The sequence below is a fragment of the Triplophysa rosa genome, unplaced genomic scaffold (genome assembly GCF_024868665.1).
Source record: "Triplophysa rosa unplaced genomic scaffold, Trosa_1v2 scaffold467, whole genome shotgun sequence".
Lineage (NCBI taxonomy): Eukaryota > Metazoa > Chordata > Actinopteri > Cypriniformes > Nemacheilidae > Triplophysa > Triplophysa rosa.
In genome coordinates this window covers 628-22290 of record NW_026634471.1, presented here as the reverse complement: position 1 = coordinate 22290, position 21663 = coordinate 628, and the positions used below count along the sequence as shown (strand labels likewise).

Sequence of the window (21663 nt, the reverse complement as noted above, 5' to 3'; positions counted from 1 at the left end):
GTGATCGATTCTTTTGAAAGCATTAATTGAACAATGGGCAAAACCATTTGAATAGGCTAATGAATCAGTTCAAATGATTTGTTCAGTTCGCAGCACGATCTGAATCATCTGAAGCAGGATTACTCACTCCTCGTAGCGCGAAATTTAAGAACACGCAGAACACAAAGAGCGTTGGATGAAGTGGATATTACTCTATAGCTATACAATCAAAACTGCAATTATGTCATATTGTTTGCCAGCAATGATACGCCCAGTTTTCGGTCGTACGCTCGTTTCATAAATGAGGCCCAGTGTGCGTGAGGCATTAATGTTTATAATCGTTTTTATCAATCTTAGTTTCTGCAATCCAAGTTCACTATCTCACCATTTGTGTCGCCCCTTGTTTCCAGAATGTGCGTACGCAAGGGTCAGAGTTTGCGTGCCAGTGCGCAAATTTTTTATAAATCCCATCTTTTGCATGGGAAGTGGCGTACGCCTCTTTCAGGGCATGTTTTGTGTGTACGCAATGGTTATAAATGAGGCCCCTGGACTTTAGGAAGCTAAAGAGAGAGATATGAACTCATTTCATGGATTTGTGATTTTTTTCTGTTTACTCCGGGCAAAGTATCATCAGCTTTTGTTTACCAAACTTTAGTCTATTTGCCTTCTAAATGATGCAAGTTCTGTTTGGAGGCAAATGTTATCTTCATTCACATTGATCTTTTTATCTGTCAGTGCTGACCATTCACTTTAAACTCCCCCACAGTTGATTTTCAATGAACTCTAACAACCCTTCGATCATTCATAAATAAAGCTGTGTTTCAAAGTGCATTTCATTTTCTTTGAAAATTGTAATCAGTCAAAATTGTTTTCTGTGGTAATTTAACAATTTGCAGAGTTAATGTTTTCTCATTTTCTTCTCATAAAAATTTATTCAGAAATGTCTGGCATTCTGCTTTGTCACTAGGTGGTATGAGGTGTAACACTGAGGTAACAATTAAGATCACTGAATACAACATCAGGTACAGTAATTGTATTTAATATTCCTCCCTCCAGGTTTCATTTACATTGGCAAGCCTGACTGGCACTATATTGTTTGCTCATCCCTGGTATAAAGGTCTAGGTGGGAGAGGAGGTCTGTTTTTTAGTTGAAGATTTACTGGTCGTATGCAGTATGAGAGAGCTGGTGATAGTAGCGGCTCTGATCTCGGCCCTGTACGCCATCAGCCTCCCACCAGCAAGTGAAGTGGAATATAAATGTCAAGAAGATCAAGACAACAATGCTACACGTGTAGCCGAGCAGTTCATTAACAACCATCATCGCCATGGATACAAGTTCAAGTTTGTCTCCTTGGACAGTCGCACAGCAGAAGGGAAGGTCAGTTGTCCATGTTTGCTTTCATATCAACTTCAAGTGATTGAATGAAATTGAACAAGAAAAACATATATGTTGTGGACATGCTGTTGTGTTTCTCTGCAGGCTGATGCTTGTGAGGTGGTCCTCAAAATGACTTTAAAGGAAACTGAATGTCACATTGTGAACCCCAAACCCTTAGATCAGTGTAACATTAGATCAGAGAGTGAGACGGTAAGCTGATCGTAACACATGATCTTATTTCAGATATTCACTCTTTATTGTTAAATTTATTCATTTAACATTCCTATATTCTCCCCATAGAGCGTGACAGCCAAATGTAATGTGACCATCTATAGCATGGAGGGAAAAGCAGCTGTGAAATGCTACATTTGTGGCACTGAACCAGGTGCTATAACACCAACAAATCAATGATCGTTTCTACTTGCATTTCCACTTAACCTCTGCTCAAATCTATAGTTTAGCTTTCAAAAACCCTTAGGTCAAATGAGGTCAAAGTCACTTTTAAACACCCTATGAACACGTCACAGTTTATGTGCTATAATAATACAAAAGCTACACAAAATCAGTTTAATGTCAGAACACAATTGTACCACTATTTTGACTGAGTCCATGTATATTATTTAGATTCCATTGACGCTCATAATGCATTGTTTTTCTCCAGCTTCTCATGAATTGCTGGTGCGACAATGTCCAGACTGCTCAGCTCTCCTGCCCCTTCATGACCCTCAGGGTCTGGAAACTGTGAAAACTGCCCTGCAGAAATTTAACAAGGAATCTAACCAAACGTCTTATTTTAAACTTGTTGAAGTAGGAAGAATCAGCACCCAGGTGCGTAAGCACATGAATGCAAACACCTCTAGTAACATGAGCTGATTGACACTCGTTGCTTCTTGGTAAAATGCATCAGATCTCAGTTCATAACATGTGTTATGATTCTTAGAGTTTTCACTGAGTGGGCACAGAAGCATTTTCCTGCCGAGCTTAGCCCCAACCCTGATAAAACACACTTGAATAAGCTAATCACAGTCTTCAGGAATAGACGTATTCAACTTAATGTGGATCACTATCATTTGAATCACTGTCACTCATGGTGTGTTTCATCAGAGTTGGGGCTTAAATAAGGCAGGAAAATGGATATCGCGAGCCAGAGTTGAGAACGTCTCGGTTACGTTTGTAACCTCGGTTCCCTGATGGAGGGAATGAGACGTTGTGTCGAACCGACAGATGGGGTTCGTCCTTGAGAACCAATCGCTTCCGACTTCTCTAGAAAAGGCCAATGAAAATTGGCAAATGAAATTTGCATGCCGGACTCCGCCCCCGGATATCCGGGTATAAAAGGGAGACGGCGTGCCTCATTCATTCACCTTAGTTCTGAGGAGCCTGAGACCTCTCACGACTGCTGCAGTGGACAGCACGTGTTGTGGCAAGAGGACACAACGTCTCGTTCCCTCCATCAGGGAACCGAGGTTACAAACGTAACCGAGACGTTCCCTTTCTGTCAGTCTCTCGACGTTGTGTCGAACCGACAGATGGGGTTCCAATGGAAAACGCCATAACACGGTGCCCTGTCACAATCTCAACGAAGCGACGGTGACTGGCCTGGGCGTGTCAGCCGTGAGCGCTAACGCGAAATTGTAACCCGGCCTAAGGGGCAGGGCTGCTCTGCCCAGCCCGCCCACAGGAGGTGCTTACTAGTGATGGATGGAGTGCCTGTTCTTCACCCAGTGGGGGAAGAAGGGAGGCTAGTTAGTACGCTGACCCCCTTAGGAGAAAGGGGAGGAAGGTACTGTCACAGGTGTACACCCTACCGGTCGCCGGTCTTGCCTGATGCCCGCAAGACTCGAGCTGACCGGTTTTACGCGGAGGCTGTAGGACCTCGCGAAGGTGATGGGTGTAGCCCAACCCGCAGCTCTGCAGATGTCTGCCAGAGAGGCGCCTCGAGCCAGTGCCCATGAGGAGGCTGTACTCCGTGGAGAGAGCTCTCACCCAGTGGGCGTAGACGATCTAGGAAAGGTACGCCATCGACGGCGCCCATGATCCAGTGCGTCAATCTCTGTTTGAGACAGCCCTCCCTGCTGATCTCCAAAACAGACAAAGAGCTGCTCAGAGCTTCTGCGGCTCTGCGTGCGGTCCAAGCAGAGGAGCAATGCGCGTACTGGACACAACACGGATGGGGTTGGTCTTCCTCCCCGGTGGGGAGCGCCTGTAAGTTCACCACCTGGTGTCTCAGGGGAGTGGTGGGAACTTTGGGCACGTAGCCGGGCTGGGGTCTCAGGATAGCGTGAGAATAACCGGGCCCGAGTTCTAGGCAATCTGTGGACACGGAGAATGCTTGTAGGTCCGCTACCCTCTTGAGCGTCCTCCCAAGAGCCGTCTTCATCGTGAAGTGAGAAAGAGCGGCATCTCGGAGGGGCTCCAGGACCGCATCAAGGTCGTAAGAGGGTACGGAGCGTGGGTGAGGTGGTAGCCTTCCCGCGCCCCTAGGAACCAAATGATCAGGTTGTGCTGTCCTAGAGACTAACAGCAACTGGGTCGTGATGAGCGGCAACAGCGGCAACATACACATTCAGTGTGGAAGGGGAGAGATTATTCTCGAGTCTCTGGAAGGACCGCATCCACTTGATCAAGCAACTCCGCGGGTCTTCTCTACGAGAAGAGCACCAGGATGAGAAGAGGCACCACTAGGCGTATCGTCACCTAGTGGCTAGGGCCCTAGCCTGAGTAGTGGTCTAAACCGCCGCAGGGGATAGGCCACTCAGGATCTCCTCGTTCCGTCCAGGGGCCAGACATGGAGGTTCCAGAGGTCTAGCCCGTGATGCCATAACGTGCCCTTCCCCTGGGAAAGCAGGTCCTTCGTCAGGGGAATCGGCCAGGTGGGAGCTGTCGTCAAGAGCATTAGCTCCGAGAACCAAGTCCGGTTGGGCCAGTATGGCGCAACTAGTACACTTGATGCTCCTCTTCCCTGACCTTGCACAGGGTCTGTGCAATGAGGCTCACTGGGGGAAGACGTACTTCCGCTTGTCCCACGGCCAGCTGTGCGCTAGAGCCTCCGTGCCGAGGCAGGGAGTACCTTAGCGGCAATGGGTGGTGTCCAGGGAGGCGAAGGGGTCTACCTGAGCCCGCCCTGACTGTCCCCAAAGAGCTGGCTACGCGGGGGTGGAGTCGCCACTATCCGCGAGGCGTAACTGACGAGAGAGCACATCGGCTGTCTGGTTCAGGTCACCTGGGATATGTGTGGCCCTGCGGACTCCACAGGAGGAGGCGTCGGGCGAGTCGTGTTAGCTGCCATAAGCGAACGCCACCCTGGCGGTTAAAAACGCTACGGCAGTTGTGCAGTCCGACCGGACCAGCACGTGCTTGTTCTGCACAAGAGGTTGTAACCCCTTCAGTGCGGGTAGCACATCCAACAACTCTAGGCAATTGAAATGCCTGCGCAGGCGGGGGCCCGTCCATCGCCCTGACACTGCGTGCCCGTTGCACACGGCACCCCAACCCTGCAGGGAGGCGTCTGTCGACCCTGACGCATCTCGCCTGCCCGAGAGGGACCCCCGTCCGTATAAAAGGTCATTGAAGACCAAGGGGTTAGGGTGCGTCGGCAGAAAAGCGTAATCACCATCCGCCTGCTGCCGGTGTGCCACGCTCTCCAGGGAACTCGACTCTGTAGCCAGTGTTGGAGCGGTCTCATGTGCATCAACCTGAGGGGTATCACCACCGTCGAGGATGCCATGTACCCAGGAGCCTCCTCCCGCTGACTGCTTGAAAAATTCCAGGCAGTTCAACACTGACTGAGCGCAGTCGCGCTGTAATGGAGACAGAGTTGAGTTCCATACCTAAACAGAGTATGCTCTGCACAGAGGAGAGCTTGCTCCTTTTCGGTTGACCTGTGGTCCCAATCGATCTAGGTGCCGAAGCACTAGGTCCCTGTGTGTACATAACAGATCTCACGAGTGTGTCAATGAGCCAGTCGTCGAGATAGTTTAGTACCCGCACACCTCTCTCCCTGAGGGGAGTGAGGGCGGCTTCCACGATCTTCGTGAAGACTCGTGGGGACAGGGACAGACCGAAGGGGAGGACTCTGTACTAATATGCCTGACCCACGAAAGCGAACCGTAGGAACGGGCGATGACGAGGGAGAATGAGACATGAGAGTAAGCGTCCTTCAGGTCGATTGCCATGAATCCATCTTGACATCTGACAGATGCCAGGATGCGCTTCTGCGTGAGCATCCTGAACGGCAGCTTGAGTAGGTGCCTGTTCAGGGTACGCAGATCTAGCGACCCCCGCTCTTTTGGGGACGATGAAGTACGGGCTGTAAAACCCATTGAACATCTCGGCTAGAGGGACGAGCACGATCGCTTCCTCACCAGAGGGGTGTCGACCTCGGCCCGAAGCACGGGGCATCCTTGCCTCTGCTGAGGTTAAGAGGATGCCCCGAAACTTGGGCGGGCGTCCGGGGAGTTGGATCGCGTAGCCGAGACGGACCGTATCCCGTAGTCACCGTGATGGTTTGGGAAGCTCTTGTCAGGCTCCCAGGGACCGACAGGGAGGCTAGGGGTACGTTCTGCTTCATTGACCTCCCGGGGGTGGTTCGATGGCTGGCAGTACGGATCCCTCGCCGTGGGGGGGGGGAGCCTGGGGAGGAGATCGGCTCTGCAGTTTTACCTGTCTGGCAAAGATGTAGCACAACGCACCATCGAATGAGAGTGCATGGGCTGATGATTATCCTTGACATTGGGACTTGCCGCAACGTCGAGTCGCCAAACACCGTCGTGTAGAGGGTGAGAGCGGCTGTGATTATACCCAGATGATATGTGGCACAAAGCACCGTCAATTGAGAGTGCTTAGGCTGCTGATTATCCTCGACATTGGGTCTTGCCGCAATGTCGAGTTGCCGAACACCGTCGTGCAGAGGGTGAGAGCGGCTGTGATAATACCCAGACGATATGTGGCACAAAGCACCGTCGATTGAGAGTGCTTAGGCTGCTGATTATCCTCGACATTGGGTCTCGCCGTGACGCAACGTCGAGTTGCCGAACACCGTCGTGCAGAGGGTGAGAGCGGCTGTGATAATACCCAGACGATATGTGGCACAAAGCACCGTCGATTGAGAGTGCTTAGGCTGCTGATTATCCTCGACATTGTGTCTCGCCGCTGTGATAACGCCCAGAGAGGGAGAAAACTTTTAGAAAGGTATTCTCGAACTCCCTGGGGTCTTCCCATGAGGGCCGCATTGGCTTTCGCCGCGGCTGCCGATGGGGTGGTGGTCTCCTCTTCAATGTCTCGAAGAGGACCAGGGCTGCTGGGAAGCAGACGGTGCACTGGATTTCGGCTGCCAGATGGCGGTCGAGTCGCGGCTGGGGAGGACATACGTGATTTCCTCTGTCTGCTCCCTAACTGTCGAACCCGACAGTATCACCAAACAGCCCCCCCTTGCTAGATGGGTGCATCGAGAAAGTGGACTTTCTCAGAGTTACTCACCTGTGCAAGGTACAGCCAGAGGTGTCTCTCCTGGACCACAAGTGTGGACATCGCCCGACCCAGGGCCCGCGCGATCACCTTGTTCGCCCGAGAGCGAGGTCGGTGAAGCCGCGGAGTTCCTGCATAAGCGCTGGGTCGGTCTTACCCTCGTGGAGCTCTCTCCGCGCATTGGCCTGCAGGAAGGCCATAGCATGGAGAGAGGGGACAGCTTGGCCCGCAGCAGAGTAAGCTCTCGACACCTCAGATGCCGAAAAGCCTACGTGCTTTGGACGGGAGTCTAGGTCGAGCCCCGGGGGGACATCGACGTATCCTCTAGCTGCCCCACCATCGAGGGAAGAAAGGGTGATGGAACTAGTTGACGTGTACGCGCCGAAGGGGGCGTTCTAGGTCATACTAGGTTCCTCATGCACTTCCGGGGGAACACGGCACTGAGGGCGACTGCGGCTTGGAGCCGCTCTCAAGCCCGATGTACTGTGTATCCAGCAGCGAGCGTTGGGAGAGGCAGTGCGGTGCACCGCAACCCAATGCCGGCTGCCCGGGAAATCATGGCTGACATTTCGACATCCGCTTCTTCCTGATCTCGACCCCCGAGGGAGGGAGCTTCAAGTAATCGTCGGAGTCTGATGCCAGTAAGTCACCATCCGATGCTGCAACAGACCTCTCATCATCACGTACCGTGTCCGATACGTGATTGAGGAATAAGACGGCGGACCGTTTTATGGGGAACGGTCAGACGAGCAAGGCGAGGTGCGAACGGTCCGCGAGCCAGTGGCTGACGGATTAGCGCTCACAGTAATCCTCATATCACCCTCGCTGCTCGCCTTAGCGGGCGGCAGGGCCGTAGTCCTGCCGTCACGGAACGGGAAGCAGACAAGTTGGTGGCTGAGTACACAGCCACCCGTGACGCAACGTCTGAATCGTCAGCCGCCCGCAGTGCGGGCAGGACGTATCCACAACATCTGCCCCAGCGAGTGTGTTGCACCCACGAGAACAGCGGGACATGCCACGCTGGAGAAATTTGCTCTTTTAGAGAAAAAAACTCGAACACTTCTGGAACCGCCGAGACGCCCAGGGGAAGTCGCTGCAGGAAGGGACAGTCCGCTGCATCTTGTAGAGAAGTCTGTTGATCATGAGCGAAGGCTCCGAAGAACAAAAGGTGAATGAATGAGGCACGCCGTCTCCCTTTTATACCCGGATATCCGGGGGCGGAGTCCGGCATGCAAATTTCATTCGCCAATTTTCATTGGCCTTTTCTAGAGAAGTCGGAAGCGATTGGTTCTCAAGGACGAACCCCATCTGTCGGTTCGACACAACGTCGAGAGACCGACAGAAAGGGAACCACTGATATAGAACTACCCGAATAACAACCATCATGTGTTTTAGCGGTGCAGACTTTTGAAGCTGACACCATTACCAGTGTTTGTTACTAGTACAAGAACTCACATTATTGTACAATCAATATCATGGGAAAACAACTATTTAATGATGTGGCTATTTCATATAAATATGTACAATGTTGTAAATTGTACATGAACACACTTTTATAAGAAAAACAAGACGAAGGTCCACCTGTAAACACAACTATCATTGGGTGAAAGGAGATCATATAAAAAGGCACAAATGGGATTGTATGAATTCTTATAAATAATCAACCAATTCATTAAAAAAAGTAATTAGTAAAACATTTTACTGGTACAACTGGACCAAGTCCACTGGCCATGTTTTCTTTATTTCTGGTCTTCAAAGCAACTATTTGATTGCTGTGTTCTTATTCTTTAAAAAAATCAATGTAACTTCATCACTCGTCTATCTTTTTCTTCTAGTGGATGTTTTCAGGTCAAGGCTTTTTTGCTGAGTTTGCCATTGTGGAGACAGACTGTCCAAACAAGCAGGCATCCCCAGAAGCATGCAAGGCTTTATGTGTGGATCAGGCTGTAAGTGACAACAAATTCAAATTCTGACTGTATTTTGTCCACTTATAATAAATCACCAGTGAGTTCTTTATGCATTTAATATTTATACAGTGGGCAAAGGAGGGTGGACATTTACAGTCTTCATCTCCTTGTACCTCTAAGTACCTCATTGTCAAATATCTCTGTGTTTCTTACTCTAGCGGTATGGGTTCTGTAAATCCAGTAAGGTTCAAGATTTGGAACCAACAGTGGAATGTGAAGTTTTTGAAGCTCATGTACGTATCTCATACTCATTAAAACTGGCCTAGACTTGGTTATGTTCTCCTGTTTTATTTAGTTGTGTCATTCCTCTATACGTTTCCAGAACTCAACTCAACACATGTACCATCATGGCCATTCAAGAAGAGACTGCAAATCCCACAGGCCCCCGCCTCACCACCATCATTGCCCAGAACACACAGGCCATGGCCATAAGGACAAAACACCTGATCACAGTGGCCGACCTGAACACACAGGCCATGGCCATAAGGACAAATCACCTGATCACAGGGGCCGACCTGAACACGCTGGCCATGGCCATAAGGAGAAAACACCCGATCACAGGGGCCGACCAGAACATTCACATCACGCTGACAAAGACATACCCCACTGTCCAAAAGGCCCTTCAGCGGTCCCAGTATCCAGGTCGGAGGGACACCATGAATTCCCCTGTCATGGCTTTGTAAAAATCCCCCCATCTATTTACCCAATCTGTCCTTTTCCTCCACCACGTCCCTGCAGAGGACCTCCAGACTTTGCACCTCCACCTGCTCAGTAAATAAATCCACTGAGTAGGGCTGTGTATCCATGGTTGGATACATCTTTAAAACTAGAGTGCAAAACTAAAGAGAGTTTTACAGAGATATTCAGAAGTGTGAAAACATTTAGGGTCAGACACAATAAAATATTCTTCATTGAACATTCTGGTTGAGTAGTTTTCACAATAGTCATTACTGTAAGGTGCTGCAAAACAATTGTATTCTTTTTCCACTAAAAAGAATCTTGTGTGAAGCAGAAAGGTCCTTCCAGATGTTGAAGGTTTCAAAAACAAACAGAAATAGACTAATATACTTACACTGTGCTGTCTAGTACACAGAGGCCATAACGTGAGGAACTCATTGTTTTTGGGATATTTAAAAATAAAATTGCTTTAAAATAGCTGCTTGAAAAACTATGAAAAAGTTGAAAACAGATGGTTCTTTTAAAAACCTTTGACTGAATAAGGCTTTTGAGAACCAAAAATGGTTCTTATATGACATAAATGTGATACAGTACATACAGTACAGTTTTTAACAGCTAAGGGCTTTGTGGCAAGATGCGAAGTGGCTTCGCGTGGCTTATTGCTTTTATAAAACGGTTATTCCATATGCAAGGTTTCATAAAATAAAGTAAATAAAGTGATATTTAGGCTATGTAAGAACACATCACATCACATTAACCAAAACATTCTAATATGCTGACTGCAGTATTTTATAACTGCTATAAGAACTCGGCTCAACCAGAACTGATCGTTTTATAAAGTCCTAAAGAGCTTTAAACTTAAGCTTTCGCAGAGATAAATGTACTGGCCTGGATACATGCACTGATGTGTAAACATCAATAATGCCAATCATTGATCAAACAACTTGATCAAACCTAACTGTAAATATACAGCCACTCAATGTGAAGTGACAAGGAGAAAGCACTTACAAGTATTACAAAACACAACTGCTGTATGTGATCAAGTTCTTCAAACATTGTGCTTCTCTGTGCTTTTTTACATCTTTATAAAATGAGCAATGAAATTAGTTTATTTGTAACAAATTCCTCACTTCTCTGTTTTAGTGTGATCTTCCAGGTTTATGAACCGGGTCAAATAGTGATGCGGATTTGATCAAACTAATGTTATAAGTGATGCTCAGGAAAAAATGTCATGACCCCTTGAATCAGTCAGAATGTGCTGTACAAGTGTGTGGGGAATTATAGGCCAAAGACTAAAGCATGACATAATCTTCAGTTTTAAAAAAGCAAAAAACAAATCACGATGCTGAAGAACCAATGATGAAGATTTCAGGAATTATATTACATAATTTTCTCAATGTGAGAATTAAAAAGAAATTCAATCAACACCTCAAATTCTTGAAATAGTTTAACAGTGATAGGAAAACCAGATTTATCATGTTTATCTCAAGCTTTTGATCAGAAAACAAAGACTGTAATAGGTGATTATGGATAACAATCCTAAACCCTAAGATCTATTAAAATACAGTCATATCTGTCTGTTTGTAAATCTAAACTCTTTTGTGTGATACTTGCATTGCATTTTTGTGTGTGTGTTAGGATTGTTTTATGTATGTCATATTTTTGGTCAATTTGCTCAACCTTGGGTTCTTGTTAGATGTTCTTTATAATCAAACATCCAACAAGTTAAAGTTAAACCCATGAGCTACTATTAATATTGGAATGTTTGTACTTGCAGGTCAAACAGATTCAGTCAGTCTCAGTTTTGTGGGTTTTATTTTTGAAAACTATGACATTTCTATCTTAAAAAAATGAAACTCTTAAACATAAAAGGAGATAACACTTCTTTAATAAATAAATTTGTTAAAAAAGTTATTATTATCAGAGGTAAATATAATAGAATTTCTTTAATTATAAAAGGTTGAATAGTGGGTGAGTCACAAAAAACAAATTCAGCGTTTTCTCCGAAAAGGTTTACAGCATGTTGCAACAGGTCGTGTTCATCGATCATTTGGTCATGTTAGAGGCCAGTGATATGAGTGGGTGGAGTGAAGCTGTGGTTTTGATTCAAAGTGAACCAGGAGATCGAGGAGAGATAGCTCTGTGTACTGGCCTGGGCAGGGGCTGTTGGATGTGTATATAAGCTTGCATGCATCCTTTAGACTTTGTTGTGTTTGGATGAACGAGCACTGCTCCACCATGAAGCAGTGCGTGATATTGATGATGGTCACCCTGTGTGTCCGTGGGGCACCAGTGGACCCTTTGACCCCTGGATCCTGTCAGGACGCTGCAGCTAATGGAGCTGCGGCAGAAGCCTTGAATAAGATCAATCTGGACCGCACAGAAGGTTACGTATTCAGTATGGATCGTCTCAGTAATGTCCACTACATGAAGCATGTGAGTCTTTTTATCTTTATATTGTTGTTTTTGTTTTTTTAGGCATTTTACATTTAGAAACAATCGTTTGAGGCAAATTTTGTTTGTATTTATATATTTATTTTATAAACTTTTAGTCATTTAATTGTTGCTAAAGGTCTCATTTCTTAAAGGAATGTGATACTGTTCAAAAATGTTTTCTTTATTCTGGAACAAATTACAGAAAAAAACAATGTGATCAAATTAACAGCTGCTATATAAACTAATCTATTGCTGTCCTTAATTTTTTTAGAATTTCAACATCATCTTATAATCATATCTCTTACTTGATTCATCGCACATCCTTGGTTTTAAATTATTCATTTTTTTATCATTTATACAGTTTTTAATGATCAATTATCGAATCACACTCTCTCTTTTTCTCAGGGTGAGACAGGGGTCGTTTTTTATTTAACTCTTGATGTTTTGGAGACCAACTGTCATGTCCTCAGCAAGAAGAACTGGAAAGACTGTGAAACCCGGGGCCCTGAACAATACCCGGTATGTCTTTGCTTCAAAATGCAACTTCATGTGTTAATTGATCAGGCAAAAAAAAAAAGATCTGGTAAAAACCTTTTCTTTCACCCAACAGCTGTATGGTCAGTGTAAGGCAGTAATTTACATGAACAGAGTTCAGAGGGTGAGCCGTCTTTACAAATACAGCTGTGTCGTGAGGCCAGGTAAATATGAAGCACGTCTAAAGTTCATTATCATACTCTGAGAAAAAGCAAGTTGATTAAAATGGCTCTTCTTTTGCAGTGCCCGCTTCCAAAGTCAGAGAACGGTGCCCAGACTGCCCTACACAACTATCTAAGGATCATGAAGAGATCGAGAAGACTATGAAGATGGCCATGGAGAAATACAATAAAGAGAGTGGTCTGGCTAACTACTTTGTTCCTCTGAATGTTACAAGAGCTTCCGGTCAGGTAAGTGAGCAAGCAAATGAATTAAAGAAGAAAAAATAATAAAGATGTCCAGATATGTTTATCATGTTTGGATTTGATCATTTTTTCTAGTATGGTTTTGGAAGATTCCATCATGTGGAGTTCACCATTCAGGAGACAGTGTGCTCTAACAAAACCAGTATTGATGACATCTCTAAATGTGAGCTCATGGCATGCGAATTTGCGGTATGTCAGAAGATACACTTATCATATGTTGTGTTTAGCAATTACAGTACTGTATATATTCACATCTTTCACATCTCTCATTTCTCTAGCACAATGGATTCTGCAAAGCTTCCCACTCTGTGATGAGGCCCGCCCAGGAAAATCTCAATGTCGAATGTGAAATCTTTGAGCCTGAGGTAAGATTTCCGTCAGTAACATACGTTTACATTGTTGATTGGTCATTGTGATTTAGATCAAACTCTTTTCCCTAACACAGAAGGTATATTTAGATTTCATTCACATTTTTTTGTTACATGTGTTGTTGTTAGGCATCTGCTGAGGAGAAGAAGAAACACTTGATCGGAGGTGAAGTGGACCACAGCCACAGCAGGACTGGCTCATCTGCTGGACATGACCACGCCCATGACCACACAAAGCCCCATAAACACAGCCATGACCACGGCCAAGGTTCAGGTCACCACCACCACACACATGAGCACGGCAAGGGCCACGGACACGCTCACTCCCATGATCACTCTCACGACCACGATCACGCTCACGCTCACCACGACAAGGCCCACGAGCATGGCCAGGACGAGTGGGAGCACCAACACCACCAGTATGGTCACAAAAAAGACGAGACCCATGAACACGATCATGAGATGGTTCTGGACCACGAGCACAAGCACAGACACCTCCACAGTCACGAACACCATCATCATCACCACGACCACAAGAACAAAACTGCAGAGAGAAACCCTAAGGGGACGATTGATGTCCTGCCTCCTGTAGACAAACCCATGGTCCTTCCATCCTTCCCTGACAAGCCCGTCGCTGGAGATGAGAACCCATCCACCCTCCCTTTTCACCCTGACCCCCAGATTCCAAGACAGAGGGAACCCACCATTCTTCCCTTTCCAAGCAAAACATCCCCTGAGTGTCCAGCAGAGTCCAAAATCGAAAACTTCATCCTCAAGCAGCTCTTCAGCGAGGATCCGCTTTTCAAACCAACTGAGTAGAGGCCTTTGAATGTTTGTGAAATGTAGTGAATATAAGCTTTGTACAATAAAGCGGTTTTTGGGTCATGTGCTTGCTATTTTCTGTTTTATCTTAAATCATATTCATATTCATATGAAAAGGCTTAAGAACTCTAAACTGCTGAGATCATTGAAGGAATGGGAAAGAAAGGTTACTATGGAAACTTGGAAACTGAATGACAGTATTATATGATATGAAATCTGACAGGATTTGCCGACAATATTTTCGCAAATTTTTACAAACCAATGCAAATTAATTTAAAAAAAATTTTCATTGCTGTTCTTTCTTCCAAAGTCAATACATAGAGATCCTGAAAATCCTGAGAATTTTACATATATTAAAACACGTCAAAATATATTTGTAATATATTTAATTATATTAAAAATGGCTGAAAATGCTGGTATAATACAAAGAATGCATAAAAGACTTGAACTTTAAAAGTTATATTATAGTTATGTTCACCATGAACATTCTTTCAAAACAGCCTTTTAGAAAAAACTGGTGTTCTTTTTTTTCATTTATTGGTAATAAATAACTTGAATTAAACTGACAGCTCTAAAGTAAATAAATATGCTTGACTTGCCATTTACCACTGCGTTGTAACAATATAGTAAGTCATTGAAGGTTAATTAAACTTTATATTTTAATTATTATTTCAGATTGACACAAACAAACAAATCAACGCTCACAACCCCCCCCCTTCATTGCCCTGAGTTATAATGAATAAATGAGGCATTTATATAGCGCTTTTTGTGTATTGCTGTACACCCAAAGCACTTTACAATGATGAGGGGGGTCTCTCCTCAACCACCACCAGTGTGCAGCATCCCCCTGGATGATGCGACGGCAGCCACAGTACAACGGTGCCAGTGCGCTCACCATACACCAGATATACTGTAGGTGGAGAGGAGAGCGAGATAGAGCCAATTCAGTGGAAAGGGGGTTATTAGGAGGCCGTGATTGACAAAGGCCAGTGGAGGGAATCTGACTCAGACTTTTTCTCTTTTAAGAAATGCATTAGATATCTCTCTTTGTCTCCTCCCCAGTCATGACATACATCCCAAACTTACTCCACCTTTAATAGTGTTACCAACCTTTTCTGATGAATGGTCTCATTTCACTACACCTGGGTAAGGTGGCAACCAAACTGAAAATGTTAAATGTACAGTTGCTGCTCAGTTATTTCTGTAAGCAAACGTTTGCTTTGCACATGATACACCAACAGATTTTGTTGTAGTTAGATTATTGAGAAATCATCTGTCAGAAGGTCAGAAGAAAATATTTATATAGCAGTGCAGGCCTGTATGTAGATACAGCCCGGTTCCCTTTCTGTCGGTCTCTCGACGTTGTGTCGAACCGACAGAATGGGGTTGTCTTGAGAACCTATCATCTTCTGAGTATATTGAAAAGGCCAATGAAAATTGGCGAATGAAATTTGCATGCCGGGCTCCTCCCCGGATGTCCGGGTATAAGAGGGAAGCCGGCGTGCTCATTCATTCACCTTTTGTTCTTCAGAGCCTACGCATCTGGTGAGCTTCTCTACGATCTGGGTGATCATTCTTTCTGCTGGAATCTACGACGTGGACAGCGGACGGTCCCTTCCTGCAGTGACTCTCCCCTGGGCGTCTCGGCAGTTCCGGAGGTGTTCGAGCAAATTTCCTTTTCTAAAAGAGCAAATTTCTCCAGCGTGGCTTGTCCCGCTGTTCTCATGGGTGCAACACACTCATCGAGGAGGGGGACGGACACAATGCCTGCTTCCAGTACGCTGGGGCAGACGTTGTGGATACGTCCTGCCCGCACTGCGGGCGGTGACGATTCAGACGTTGCGTCACAGGTGGCTGTGTTCCCACGGGACTCAGCCACCACCTCGTTTGCTCCCCGTTCCGTGGCGGCAGGACTACGGCCCTGCCGTCCGCTATGGCAAGCAGCGAGGGTGAGATGAGGATTACTGTGAGCGATAATCCGCCAGCCACGGCTCACGGACCGTTCACACCTCGTTTCGCTCGTCTGACCGTTCCCCAAAAAAGACGGTCCGCCGTCTTATTCCTCAATCACGTATTCGGACACGATGCGTGATGATGAGAGGTCTCTTGCAGCATCGGAGGGTGACTTACTGGCCATCGACTCCGACGATTACCTGAGCTCCCTCCCTCGGGGGGTCGAGTCCCAGGAAAAAGCGGATGTCGAAGATGTCGGCCATGCTTTCCCGGGCACGCCGGAGTGTTGGGTTGCGTGCCCGCACTGCCTCTCCCAAGCGCTCGCTGCTGGACTACATGGCAGTCTCGGGTTTGAGACGCGGCTCCAAGCCGCGTCCGCCCTCCAGTGCCGTGTTCTCCGGAAGTGCATGAGGAACTGTATAGACCTGAACGCCCCTTTCGGCGACGTCACGTCAACTAGTTCATCACCCTTCTCTTCCCTCGATGGTGTGGCAGCTGGAGGATAGCGTCGGTGTCCCCCGGGGACCGCCGGGTCATCGTGCAGGTGCGCACTGGCACTGACTCCCGTCCAAAGCAGTAGGCTTGTTCGGCATCTATGGTGTCGAGAGCTTACTTGCTGGGGCCAAGGCTGTCCCCTCTCTCCATGCTATGGCCTTCCTGCAGGCCAAGCGCGGAGAGAGCTCCACGAGGGTAAGACCGACCCAGCGCTTATGCAGGAACTCCGCGGCTCACCGACCTCGCTCTCGGGCGAACCAAGGTGACCGCGGGGCCCTGGGTCGGACGATGTCCACACTTGTGGTCCAGTGAGAGACACCCTCTGGCTCGTACCTTGCAGCAGATGAGTAACTCTGAGAAAGGTCCCTTTCTCGAGCGACCCAGTCTACGCAAGGGGGGGCTGTGTTGGTGTACTGTCGGAGGGTTCAGTTGGACAGACAGAGAAATAGTAGTCCTCCCGGCCGCAACTCGCCGCCTCTGGCGCTCGAAGTCCGTGCACGTCTGCTTCCCAGCAGCCCTGGTCCTCTTCAGACAGAGAGACCACCTCGCAGCGCGCTGAAGCCAATGCGCCAGGGAGACCAGGAGTCGAGAATCTTTCGTTCTCTCCTGTTAAAGGGAGACCAATGTCGGGTCGCGCCAAATCCAATGCTTGTGCAGCTTCGCTGGGTATCAGCGGCTCTCACTGGGACACCTGGGTGGACTCGAAGCGCAAGTACCCATTCGGGAAATCACAGCTAAGACCTCAAGACTGCTTGAGCCACAGCGCTGGTATACAAGCCGTCCGGACCTCGCAGGGACGGTTCCGCCCGCAACTCACATCTGCGGCAAACCCCTCGGGAAACGGCAGCCACACTTACTCTCAAGACAGGAAGCTTTGCCTCATTCTCTGGGTTAATCACAGCCGCTCTCACCCTCTAGCACGACGGTGTAGGCAACTCGACGTTGCGTATGCAAAGCGCAATGTCGAGTATAATCATCCAGCCCTGCACTCTCATGTCATGCAGTGCGTTGTGCTGCGATCTTGCCAGCAGGAAATACTGCAGAGCCGATCTCCTCCCCGGTCCCGCCCCCCGGCAGGGAATCCGTACTGCTAGCCATCGAACCACCCCCGCGGAGGTCATGAAGCAGAACTCCCTCTAGCTCCCCTGTCGCAGTCTCTGGGAGCCTACGGCTCAAGACCTGTCACGGTGACTCGGGAAGAGATCCGTCTCGGCTACGCGATTCACTCCGCTCGACGCTCCGCCCAAGTTCGGGCACTCCTTTAACCTCAGGCAGAGGCAAGGGATGCCCCCGTACTTCGGGCGGAGGTCGCCTCCCTCTGGTGAGGGAAGCGATCGTAGCTCCGTCCCAGCCGAGAGTGTTCAGCGGTTTTACAGCCCGTACTTCATCTGTCCCAAGAAGAGCGGAGGGTCGACTATGGGTCTGGTGCCCTGAACAGGCACCTACCAAGCTGCCGTTCAGGATGCGTCACGCAGAAGCGCATCCTGGCGTCGTCAGATGCTCAGATGGATTCATGGCAATCGACCTGAAGGACGCGTACTCTTCATGTCTCGATTCTCCCTCGTCATCGCCCGTTCCGACGGTTCGCTTTCGAGGGTAGGCATATCAGTACAGGTCCTCCCCTTCGGTCTGTCCCTGTCCTCCACGAGTCTTTACGAAGAGTCGTGGAAGCCGCCCTCACTTCCCCGTCAGGGAGAGAGGTGTGCGGGTACTAAACTATCTCGACGACTGGCTCAATTTGGCACACTCGTCGAGATCTGTTAGTGTACACACAGGGACCTGTGCTCGGCACCTAGATCGTGTGGGACCTACAGGTCAACCTGAAAAGAGCAAGCTCTCCCGGTGCAGAGCATACCTTCTTTCTCGGTAGGAACTCAACTCTGTCCTCATGAGCGCCGCTCACCGGGGGCGCGGTCCGCACAGAGCCGACTCGCTCAGGGCAGCGCGACTGACTAGCGCACGATCAGTGTTGAACTGCCTGAATATTCAAGACAGTCAGCGGTCCCGAAGGAGGCTCCTGGGTACATGGCATCCTCGGCGGGGTGGTCCCCTCAGGTTCGATGCACATAGACCGCTCCAACACTGGCTCAGAGTCGAGTTCCTTGGAGAGCGTGGCACACCGGCAGCAGGCGTATGGTGATCACGCTTTTCTGCCGACACACCCTAACCCCCTGGTCTTCATGACCTTTTCTGCGGACGGGGTCCCCTCGCGAGCTTCGAGAGCCTCCCTGCAGAGGTTGGGGTGCCGTGTGCAACGGGCACGCAGTGTCAGGGCGTGGACGGGCCCCCGCCTGCGTGGCATATCAACTGCCTAGAGTTGTTGGATGTGCTACCTGCATTGAAGGAGGTACACCTCTCGTGCAGACGAAGCACGTGCTGGTCCGGTCGGACTGCACACTGCCTGTAGCGTATTCTTTACCATCGTCCAGCAGCTAACATGACTCGCCCGACGCCTCCTCCTTGGAGTCGCGTATCAGCCGCGGCCACACATATCCCAGGTGCCTGAACCAGACAGCCGATGCGCTCTCTCGTCAGTTGACGCCTCGCGGAGAGTGGCGACTCCCCCCCGCGCAGCCGGCTCATTGGGGCAGTCGGCCGGCCAGGTAGCCGTCCTTTCGCCTCCCTGGACACCACCCATTGCCGCTATTGGTACTCCCTGCCGAGTCCCCGGCACGGATGCCCTTGCGCACAGCTGGCCGCGGGACAAGCGGAAGTACGCTTCCCCCCAGTGAGCCTCATTGCACAGGGCCTGTGCAAGGCCAGGGAAGAGGAGCATCAAGTGGTACTAGTTACGCCCCTTCGGCCTAACCAGGACTTGGTTCTCGGAGCTGAGGCTCTGACAACAACTCCCCCCTGGCCGCTCCCCCTGGCGGACAGCTTCCCCAGGGGAAGGGGCACGTTACGGCATCCCAGGCAAAACCTGGTCTCCATGTCTGGACGGGACGAGGAGATCCTGAGTGACCCACCCCCGGTCCGGTTGGGACGTCACTCAGGCTAGGGCTTCGGCCACTGGGCGGCTATACGCCCATAGGTGGCGCCTCTTCTCGTCCTGGTGCTCTTCTCGGCGAGAAGACCCGCGGAGTTGCTCGGTCGGGTACGAGCTGTCCCGTCCTCAAGAGAGACGGGGGAGTAACCTCTCCCCCTCCACACTGGGAATGTATGTAGCCGCTACGGCCGCTCATCATGACCCAAGTGCTGGGTAGCCTCTGGGACAGCACGACCTGGTCATTAGGTTCCTAAGGGGCGCGAGAGGGTGACCACCTTACCCGCGCTCCGTACCCTCTTGCGACCTAGGTGGCGGGCCTCAAGAGGCCCCGCCCCCTTCGAGCCTCTCGGGGTTGCCGCTCTTTCTCAGTCTTGATAAAGACGGCTTTCCGCATGGCGCTCACCTCCAAGAGGGTAGGGGATCTACAAGCACCCTCCGTGTCCACAGATTGCCTAGAACTCGGGGCCGGGATTCTCACGTTATCTTGAGACCCCGCCCCGGCTACGTGCCCAAGGTTCCCACCACTCTCCCGAGAGACCAGGTGGTGAACCTGCAGGCGCTCCCCACCGGGGAGGAAGACCCAACCTATCCGTGCTTGTCCAGTACGCGCACGGCGCCTCTGCTTGGACCGCACGCAGAGCCCAGAAGCTCTGAGCAGCTCTTTGTCTGTTTCGGAGGTCAGCAGGAGGGCTGTCTCCAAACAGAGGCTGGCGCACTGGATCGTGGATGCCCTCGTTAGGGCATACCGATATATTTTTCCTACCCGTTGGGGGTGAGGCACACCCCTCGTGGCTGGCTCAGGGCGCCTCTCTGGCAGACATCTGCGGAGCTGCGGGTTGGGCTATGCCTAACAACTCCGTGAGGTTCTAATACCTACGCGCGGAACCGGTGTCAGCCCGCATCCTGGCAAGGTGTGGGACCGGCAGCCGGTAGGGCGTACGCCTGCGGAAGCCCTTCCCCCTCCGGGGGGAGCAGTGGCGATCCCGCCTCACTTCTTTCCCCTCGGGTAAAGAACAGGCATTCCATCCATCACTAAGCACCCTTCCAGGGGACAGGCTGGGCAGAGCAGCCCTGCCCCCTTAGGCCGGGGAACAGTTGAGTTATCTCCCACATAGCTCTAACCGGACCTAGTGCTCCAGACGTGGTAACCCCCCCTCCGTGGGCTGTTCCGTCTGATGTATCCTCATGAATGGTTCCCACCTTGGCAACCCATGACCTCCCCAGGTGGACTCCCACCTTGCGGTTAACTCCTGCAGTCCGCACATTCCTCCCATGAGTTCTCCCCTGATGGTGAGACCATGTGGTGTCTCCACTAATTCCTCCCTACGGTAGGTAGTGGCCTCTGCAGCGTTTTTTCCCCCCAGGGGGGAATAATGCTTACCCAGTGGCCCGTACGGTGCCGGGCGGCTTCTCGCCATTTAGAGAATCAGGCCTCCGCCCGTGACGGCCGGCGTTAGGGGGCTTCCCAACTTTTTGTGGAAAGCTCTGGGTCCCCCTTCCTCTCCACTGGAAGGTCATAATTTCGCGTTAGCGTGTTCGTCTGACTCGCCCAGGCCAGTCAACGTCGCTCCGCAGAGATTGTGACGCGGCTCAGTGCTGTGGCGTTTTCCATAGGAACCCCATTCTGTCGGTTCGACACAACGTCGAGAGACCGACAGAAAGGGAACGTCTTGGTTACGGATGTAACCTCGGTTCCCTGATGGAGGGAACGAGACGTTGTGTCCCTCATGCCACAACACTTGGCCGCCCACCCCAGCGGTCGGGGGAGGATGCTTAGGCTCCTGAACAAAGGTGAATGAATGAGCACGCCGGCTTCCCTCTTATACCCGGACATCCGGGGAGGAGCCCGGCATGCAAATTTCATTCGCCAATTTTCATTGGCCTTTTCAATATACTCAGAAGATGATAGGTTCTCAAGACAACCCCATTCTGTCGGTTCGACACAACGTCAGATCGCCCTCACAGAAGGGAACCGAGGTTACATCCGTAACCGAGACGTTTTCAAGAGTCTGCAAAATCAGACTGCTGCACATGGACTGTTCGGGTACTTTAATAAGTACTGGAAATATCCTTATCTGAGTTTCTGATGTTGAGGTACAGTAAGTGTTCATCTGTCATGTACTCTTTCTCAAATATATACTATTAGTTTTCACTGTTTGATACCACCTTCTTACTA

General features: G+C 49.5%; 2 protein-coding genes across 2 annotated transcripts; both read left to right on the top strand.

Moving 5' to 3' along the window:
* Positions 1-1153: 1153 nt before the first annotated feature.
* ahsg1 (alpha-2-HS-glycoprotein 1) lies at positions 1154-9565 on the top strand. The gene is made up of 7 exons (XM_057328409.1): positions 1154-1357; positions 1460-1567; positions 1658-1742; positions 2019-2185; positions 8659-8769; positions 8949-9023; positions 9113-9565. The coding sequence occupies exons 1-7, from the start codon at positions 1154-1156 to the stop codon at positions 9563-9565; spliced, it is 1203 nt and encodes a 400-aa protein (XP_057184392.1).
* A 2141-nt stretch (positions 9566-11706) lies between these two features.
* On the top strand, positions 11707-14050 carry fetub (fetuin B). The gene is made up of 7 exons (XM_057328408.1): positions 11707-11904; positions 12310-12423; positions 12515-12602; positions 12682-12848; positions 12939-13052; positions 13142-13228; positions 13361-14050. The coding sequence occupies exons 1-7, from the start codon at positions 11707-11709 to the stop codon at positions 14048-14050; spliced, it is 1458 nt and encodes a 485-aa protein (XP_057184391.1).
* Positions 14051-21663: the final 7613 nt, after the last annotated feature.

Excerpts from the sequence above, each read along its gene's own strand:
- fetub (XM_057328408.1), top strand. The coding sequence starts at position 11,707 with ATGAAGCAGTGCGTGATATTGATGATGGTCACCCTGTGTGTCCGTGGG. Across the intron at positions 12,424-12,514 it reads GGGGCCCTGAACAATACCCG|CTGTATGGTCAGTGTAAGGC; the intron begins GTATGTCTTTGC and ends TTCACCCAACAG. Across the intron at positions 13,229-13,360 it reads GTGAAATCTTTGAGCCTGAG|GCATCTGCTGAGGAGAAGAA; the intron begins GTAAGATTTCCG and ends TGTTGTTGTTAG.
- ahsg1 (XM_057328409.1), top strand. The coding sequence starts at position 1,154 with ATGAGAGAGCTGGTGATAGTAGCGGCTCTGATCTCGGCCCTGTACGCC. Across the intron at positions 1,358-1,459 it reads GTCGCACAGCAGAAGGGAAG|GCTGATGCTTGTGAGGTGGT; the intron begins GTCAGTTGTCCA and ends GTTTCTCTGCAG. Across the intron at positions 9,024-9,112 it reads GTGAAGTTTTTGAAGCTCAT|AACTCAACTCAACACATGTA; the intron begins GTACGTATCTCA and ends ATACGTTTCCAG.